This window comes from Olea europaea, chromosome 16, assembly GCF_002742605.1.
Source record: "Olea europaea var. sylvestris chromosome 16, O_europaea_v1, whole genome shotgun sequence".
In the NCBI taxonomy this organism is placed as follows: Eukaryota; Viridiplantae; Streptophyta; class Magnoliopsida; order Lamiales; family Oleaceae; genus Olea; species Olea europaea.
The window spans coordinates 9,103,391-9,112,204 of record NC_036252.1 but is presented as its reverse complement, the minus strand read 5'-3'; the positions used below and the strand labels follow the sequence as shown (position 1 = coordinate 9,112,204).

At 32.5% G+C, this 8,814-nt stretch overlaps 1 protein-coding gene across 1 annotated transcript in view; it reads right to left on the bottom strand.

Moving 5' to 3' along the window:
- Window positions 1-6,698: 6,698 nt before the first annotated feature.
- LOC111412045 overlaps window positions 6,699-8,814 on the bottom strand; it is a 2,934-nt gene continuing 818 nt past the window's right edge. Inside the window, exons 2-6 of the mRNA XM_023042782.1 lie at window positions 8,519-8,739; window positions 7,999-8,203; window positions 7,536-7,621; window positions 7,355-7,446; window positions 6,699-7,266 (exon numbers count right to left, since the gene is read on the bottom strand). Of these exons, the coding sequence (XP_022898550.1) occupies window positions 7,025-7,266; window positions 7,355-7,446; window positions 7,536-7,621; window positions 7,999-8,203; window positions 8,519-8,739 (846 nt within the window). The 3' untranslated portion in view covers window positions 6,699-7,024. The remainder of the gene's footprint in view (window positions 7,267-7,354; window positions 7,447-7,535; window positions 7,622-7,998; window positions 8,204-8,518; window positions 8,740-8,814) is intronic.

Genomic DNA, 8,814 nt, shown 5'->3' with positions numbered 1-8,814 from the left:
TGTATATATATATATATATATATATATATATATATATATATATATAATTTTTAGCTTAAATTCTTAAATTAAATTATTATTTTAAATAATTTCTAAGTCTAAAGCTAATGTACAATTGTTTGAGTGATGCTTTCTTACCAACTGGTCGGGGCGTTACAAAAATGGTCAATTAGTGAGGGAAATTTTTTTCCAAATCAACGGTTGCCTCTTCTGTCGGAAATATATTGATGTTACTGTACAATAAATATTTTATAATAATAAGCAGGGTAGAATTTTGACATACAGAGTGAACAAACTAAGGCAAAATGATTAGTGATCGATACAAAAGTTCGACTCGTTTTCTTTAAAATAATAATGCCCTGCATTGGTGTTGATGATCATTTGTCAGTCATCTCCGAAGATACAACGACATCGACTTGTAATAGTAACACTTCAAATTACAAGATTCAGTGAATCTACTAATGTTTTGACATCTCTAAACTAGAGGACTAAAATGCACGAAAATGATATTCGGAACTGAAATGCAAATTATGAAATAATGTAGGAAGGAATGTATATAATTTGCAAGAGAAAAAAAAGAAATTGATTTTTTGGAGTGAATAAAGTCTGACATATTGCCTGTATTTAAGAGTTAAAAGTTGTATTCAAAAGACACAACAGCTGAAAAGTTGTTTCTTGAACAGACACAACTTATTCGGACAAGCAGTTTATCAGTCAACTGTCAGATTCTAGAAGACACCACGTTGCGCATAGAAAAGTTTGAAGAAAATAAATTGTATAAACAAATATATTATTTTGATTTAACAATAAAATAATATAATTCAAATATTATTTTAACAAAAATATATACCAACTTGGCCCAAACCCATGACCCCAACTCGTGCCCCTGCCCATGTTCGTGCCGTGCCAAACCGGTCAATCGATAGATCGAACAACTACAACGATGCTTGCACGATCTTGGCTCAACATACTAACATGTAGGTCTCTTCCCTTCATAGACTATTGCTGCCCCTTAGGGCTCAAATTCAAGTCGTAATCTTGAGCTATATAAAGTGGTTTCTATTCTTTTTCTTATGTAGGATTTGCATTTTTTGATTTAACAATTTTTATTCCCAATTTATTTAAACTTCAAATGATCATTTTTTGACCTTAATTTCTCATTTACTCTTAATTAGTTTTGAAAAAGATAAATACATTCATTAATCTTCTAATAGAGATAAACACAACCATTAATCTACTAATAGAGTGGAATACACTCGGTCAAAAAGATTTTTGTCCAACTAATGGGAACCACTAAAATAATTGGTCAAACTAACAATCTAAACCAAAATTTTCAACAATCTCCACACGAACGAAAATTAATACAATATGTTATGCAGACCCTATAGAGAGATCAGGTGAAAAGTTATTACATTGGGCTATTTACTTTATAGGTTTGAACCTTTCCTAGTATAATACTATCGAATTACTTGCCTAATCAGTGAACATGATGTCTTGAACTATCAGCCTTTGTTGTAAATCAAGATAATAGTACCAACACAATAACCTTCCTAACAATTTTCAAGTTCTCACTGTCGTGTTTATTTTAGCCTTAAACAATTCTTGGATTTCGTAAGTGTTTTAGAGGATTCAAAACTTTGAAACTTTTTCATAGAAGCGGTCCCACTTTACACTTATACAGGTAAACTCCTATTAAGAATACCTTCCATACCCTATTTGGATAGTTCAAAATATATGAACTATTACAAGTATAACTTAATCAAAAACTTTCTGTAGACAACACTTTTCTTATCATAGGAATTAACTCCCAAATGCTCATTGAATCTTCATAACTCAGTTGTCCTGTTAAACCAAAATCTTGGGATCTCCAGTCACCAAGGTTGAATTACAATTACAAAGATCCTTACGTAGTAAGCCTGCCCATTCCCCTTGATAGGCAATATACTTGATTTCTTGGTAAGCCTTGACTAAGTGGCTTCGCAAAGATTCTCCCTAGATTTACATAATCTATGAAAATAATATCATTTGAGATTAACTGCTTAATTGTATTGTATCTTCGATGGATATGTTGAGACTTACCTTATACATACTACTTTGTACTCTACCAATAACTGACTATCAACAATGCATACTAATTGCAGGCACAAGTTTAGGTCAACATGGAATATCTTATAAAATATTACGAAGCTACTATGCTTCCTCTCCAACTTTATTTAAAGCTATGAACTCAAATTCCATCGTGGATCGAGCTATACAAGTTTGTTTTAAGGATTTCCAAGATACGGTCGCACTATCAATAGCAAAAACATAATCATTATTGGATTCTGATATCCAATTAACATCACTGTATCCTTCTAATACAGTTGGGTATTTAGTATAATATAATTCAATATTTGAGGTGTATCATAGATATTTAAGAACCCTTACCAATATCTTCCAATGGTTATTATTTGGGTTACTTGTAAATTTACTAAAGTCATACACAATAGTCGGATGAGTGTAATTTGTAATATAAATTAGATTGCCTATTATTCGAGAGTACTCTAACTGAGATACATGTATGCCTTTATGTTTAACCAAATGTACACTTAAGTTTACTGAAGTTTTAATTGGACTTTCATCATATATATGAAACTTCTTAAATATAGTTTCAATATAGTAAGATTGAGATAGAACAAGCCTCTCAAATGTCTTAAGAATTTAAATTCATAATATTACCTATGCAATACTCTTATCTTTTATGTCAAAATATTTTGTCAACATTTTCTTTATAATTGTTATAATATCACAATTACAACCCACAATAAACATGTCATCAATATATAGACATACAATTATATATATACTTGGTGTGATTTTAGTATAAACACATTTATCATACTTATTAATAATAAAACCATTAGACAACATTGTTTTATCAAATTTTGCGTACCATTATTTTGACACTTGCGTTTAGCCCGTATAACGACTTAACGAGTTTACACAATTTTTTCTCTTATCCAGGAGCAATGAACCTCTCGGATTGTTCCATGTAAATTTTTTTTTCTAGCTCTTCATTTAAGAAAGCAATTTGAACGTTCATTTGATGGATCTCCAAATTATGCAATGCTGCAATTGCAATTAATACTCGAATAGATATTATCTTTGTCACTGGTGAGTGAGTATGTATTGAAAAAATCAAGACCTTCCTTTTATTTGAATCCTTTAACTAACGTCCATTAATTTTTAATTTTCTTTTAAAAATCCATTTAAAGCCTAACAGTTTGCTATGAAGTGGGAGATATACCAACTCTTAAGTATGATTTTGTATAATAGAATCAATTTCACTATTGATAACCTCTTTCCAAAATGGAGCTCTGGACTTGACATTGTTTCATTGAATGTCCTAGTTTCACTTTTTAACAAATAAGTTAAAAATATAGATCAAAGGATGAAGCTGTTTTGGTCCATTTATTGCATCTTAGTTCTTTGTTATTTTGATGATTAACAATTGTAGTATTATAAGTTTGTTTTTGCGAACTTAACTCTTTTCTATCCTTACAAGAAAAAATATAATCAAAAAATACACCATTCCTAGACTCATTGACAATATTTTCATGTACATCCGGAATGTTAGACTTATGTACGAGGAGCCAATAAGCAATAATGTTATTAGCACATACAGTGAATATGCAGTCGATTGTTTCAGGCCCTATTTTAACTTGTTTAGCTTTGGTACTTCTACCTTAGCCAAATATCCCTATTTTTTTAAGTATTTGTACGAAAGTTTATGATATTTCCATAACTTATAAAGAGTTTATTTTCTACATTTGTGTGGTAATTTATTTAGAAAGAAGTTAGCAGAGGTAAACCAAAACTAATCAACACAGTCTTCATCCTCTTTTTAAGATTACGATTTTTTCGTTCAGTAATATTATTCAACTGAGGTGAATAAGGAGTTGTAGTTTGATGAATAATCCTAGAATTAGAACAAAATTCTTCAAACAGTGATCTATATTCTCCATCTCTGTCACTATGAACAACTTTTATTTGTTTCCTAAGTTTTATTCTCAACCTTATTCTTGTATTGCTTAAATGCTTCTAAGGCCTCATTTTTGCTTCTTACCTAATAGAAATAAAAGTACATTGTGCAATCATCTATGAAATTAAGAAAATACTTTTTACCTCATCTAATTTTCACAGATTTTAAATCATAGATATTACTTTAAATTAGTTTATAGTAGCCCCAGTGTCTACGAACCATTCTCTCAAATTTTCCACCGTGTTTGCTTCAAATTCAACAGTTGAGAGCATTATTTCAGACACATCATTACACAATTTGTCTTTCTTGGTCAAATATACTTGGTCCTTTTTGTTTGACCTACTCTGTTGATAATCCTTTGTAATGTGACGACTAGGCTTATCGTAGTTATGTAATCTTCTTTGAATTTTTTCACCTCACTTTTTTGCTTGTCATTACTCAAGTGCTTCCTTTTCTTACTAGTATTTGACTCCACCGAATTGACTTTAGCATCCATTTGTAGCTTTCTAGATTTATTCTCAGAGTTTCGATTATCTTTCTCAATTCTTAATCTTACAAGTCCCATTTCTTTGCTTTTTGTTTTAGGTAGTTCTTGAAAACTTTTCACATTGGTGGTAATTTCTCAATAATTGTAGTGATCTAAATTGATTTATTGAGATTCATACCATCTGTATGTATTTTGTATAAGATAATTTGTAGCTCTTGGACTTGATTCATCACTGTTTTAGAATCTATCATTTTGAAGTCCATGAATTTGCCTACAATGAATTTCTTCAACACCGTCATCTATTGTTTTGTTCTTCCTTTCCAATGATTCCCACAGTAGTTTAGTTGTTTTGACTGAACTGTATACGTCATATAGTGTGTTGTAAAGACAATTGAGGATATAATTTTCTACACGAGATGTCACTATGACTCCATGCATCGAATGTTGCTCTTTGTTTCCTCTTCTTCAATAATTGGAGTATCTTCACTCAATATTTCACCAAATTCAAAATTGTAAGATAAAATAGCATTTTCTGTTGCCATCTCTTAAAATCCATTCACATGAATTTTTTTCTCCTAATGAGCATTGTTAGGAGTTATGAAAGTTGTAGTATTATTTGTCATAATCTAATGAAATTTCAGAATATAAATTAGTATGTAAATAACGAATTATCGTCTTAAGATTTTTAGAAAAATATTTATTTTGCTGGGCAATAATTATATTTTATAATAACAAGTTGGGAAGAATATTCGACTTACATAGTGAAAGGAATAAAAGAATTATTAATGGTCGAAACAAGAGTTTGATTCTCTTTTCTTAAGACGATAATGCCTTGTACTAGTGTTGACGATCTTCCGACACTCTTATCCCAAGATACAGTTATCTCGACTTGTCATAATAGCACTCCAAATTACCAGACCCAAAGAACCATTAGGTTTGATCTTTCTAAACTTGAGGACTAAAATGCACGAAAATAATATTCGAGAGTGAAATGCAAAATATGAAATAATGCAAGAAGGAAGCAATATAATTTACAAGAGAGAAAAATCGAAATTAATTTTTGGAATGAATAAAATCTAGATTTAGGAGCCTATATATAGAACTTGAAAAACTGTCTTCAAAAGGCACAACAACCGAAAAGTTGTGTCTTGAACAGATACAACCTATTTGAACAAGCGGTTTAACAGTTAACCGCCATATTCTAGAAAATGCCACGTGCTCTGCATGGAAAAGCTCGAGGAAAATAAATAATATAAATAAATATATTATTTTAATTTTAATAATAAAATAATTATAATTCAAATATTATTTTACCAAAAATATATATACTAACTCGACCCAAGTCCACGATCACGACCACGACCCTTGCTGAACCAAACGGACGACGGCGACATACGTGTGGGCTTTGGCTCAACCTACTAGCATGTAGGTCCTCTTTCATTCAAATACTATTGGAACCCCTTGGGGTCCAAACGTAAGTCTGAAACTTGAGCAGTATAAAGTGGTTTCCATTTTTCTAGTTTTTCTACGTGGGATTGACATTTTTCAATTTTCACCAATTTTTATTTTCAATTTATTTCAACTTCAAGTGGTCATTTTTTTATCTTCATTTATCATTCACCCTTCATTGGTTTTGAGAAAAATAAATACATTCATTAATCTACTCATGGAGTCTAATACACTCGGCCAAAGAGATCTTTTGTCCAACTAGTGGGACCTACATAAATAATTGGTCAAGAGGTGGTCAAAACAACTCTCTAGACCAATTTCAACGACTTCGAGCAAAGGCAGTAATCCAAGTTTGCTTATAAAGACTTACGAATTGAAGAGGGACAACAGTTGGTTGAAAAGGTATATTGATATTTAAAATGAACGACATCACTAATCAAGTGACCATTTGAGTATGGCCAAGCCCAGGACCATACAGTATGAGGTCATGTTTGCACAATGTAACAACCTTGAGCCACAAAAATCCTTTCCAATTATCCTATCTATTAGGGATTATTCATGGGATACATAGGGGAGGGGCATGGGTGTCCATTTTGGACACCCTTATGCACTTGGTGATGTACTTGGTGATGTAAACCAACACTAATTCATCTTTTTTTTTTTTTTTTCAAAAAGGTTGGGGGAAGGAACATGCTAAAATTCTAACAATTCTCATACATCCAATCAAGGAAATGACAAAAATGGCAAAAAAAAAGTAGAAATTTACAAAACATAGAAATATGTTCGAAGCCTAGAAAGCTAAATCTCTCTTTACAGGATATGAAATGTATCATATATTATTTCCCAGTTAAAAGAGCCCCAAAGGGTTCTTTCCTCTCTACCAATCTATAATTACCCTCAAAACAACAATCTCTTGTAAACTAGAAACAAAGGGGACACCCTGATTCAAAAATATCAGCAAAAGGTCATACCACTTAACGCCACTCAATCTCATTCATTCTAACCAAAAAAAGGATTCTAGTAACTGATCCGTTTTTGTGGGGTTCGAGAAATTTCAGTAAGTATTTTTAGCCATGCCGAATCCCCATGAAGTAGTTGAAATCATGGTGTTGGATGTTTAACTGCTTTAGCCAAGAATCTGCCACGCTCAAAAGCAATAACAACCTCTCTTGGTCCTTCCCATCCTTGTCCGAGACCCACACATCGCCTTTCGTCTTATAAGTGGCTAAACCAAATGGAGGGAGAGAGATGCTTTCTCCTCCCTTGCTTTTCCCTTCACCACTCTTGGGGTCGTCCTCAATGTCCATGTCTGTGGATTGGTATGCGCACAAACAATAAAGATTCAAAGCTTAAAATGAAAGAGAACAATAATAAGTGCACTTCGACCAAATGCATACCCTGAAAAGAAGAAGAAAGGGTGTGGTACGTGAGAAAGCTTGTGTTCAAGTCCTTGGAGGTTCTGCCCATGGGAATGTGATAAATTGGATACCTGAAAATCACATCATCATCAGTAAATTTAGTAACTAAACTAGGGAGAAAAATGAAATATTGACAATAGAAAGAGGGCAAGAGACAAACCAAGAAACCGCCATCCAACTAGCTGGTGAAATATCTACACTTCTCAATGACATTAATCCAGGGTATCTTTCAGCCAAGGCACTGATCTGTAAAACAAATCATCAGAAAATATATATCTTTACATCATGTTTCACATGGAATCACAGAAAAGGAATCTTGTCAATGTCAAAAGGCAAGAGCATGTGCTTGTGAAGGTGAGAATATGACATGCGAGAAAAGTTGTTTCTTATTAAATTAGAAGACAAATAAAGATGGCATATAATAGAAAACACCAAGGTGATTCATTTTCAAGTCAGAAGTCTCGAAGGATCTTTATTCAATGAATGCCTACCAAGAAAACTATTTCAAGTGGTTCTATCATATCAACAATAATATGCTTCTTTTTCTATTCTCCACTAAAATTTATTATTGGAAAAAAACAGATGATATTTGAACAAGATTCTTGAGCGCTAAATAAGGTTACCTTGTCCATGAGAGGAACTCTTCCATAAGGAGAAGCTGTCTCAAAGTACTGGAAGTAAAGATTACCCCACCTATCATTGGGATACCAGAAGCCATCTTGCTCGAATAACCCTTCCTCAGAGGAACATCCGTCCCATCTTTCGCTCTCATCGCTGAATGAGTCACTTAAAGAATCCCTTGTCTCAGTTGTTGAATCACTTTCTTCCCTACAGTTTAGCACCAATCCAACATAATCATCTTAGAGCATAATCATGTCACCCACAGTCCATTTATAAGCATTTTATTTACCTCTAAATGTCCATTACCAACACTACTGACGACATGTTGAAAAAGTAAAACAACGACTCAATATTGAATTCGACAAACAAATGTCAACTGAAAAGATTACTTGGTCAAAAAAAAATCGATAATTACAAAAAAATCATGGAATTAGGCATAACAAATTGGGATCTTTTTGCAGATACAATCCATGTACAATTCATACAACGGGCAAATGTGAAAAGCTAATCCAATTTACTTACCTTGAACTGTTTACAGATCCATTGCTGGTGAAGATTTGTATACTAGAGAGATAAGGCACAAAATACTGGATTAAATTTAGGTCATGATCAAGACTAACTGGAACTCCAACCCCATAAGCACTCCATGCATCATAACAATTCCAAAGATCCCCTAACGTAAAATAATCCACCCGTTCTCTTTCCCATGGATGCCATAACGTATTCAGCTTTCTTATCTCGCTCTGATTTGGGGGGGGGGGGGGGAAAAAACAAAGAAGCAAAAAAAAAAAAAAAAAACCCAAAAAAATATAAAAAAA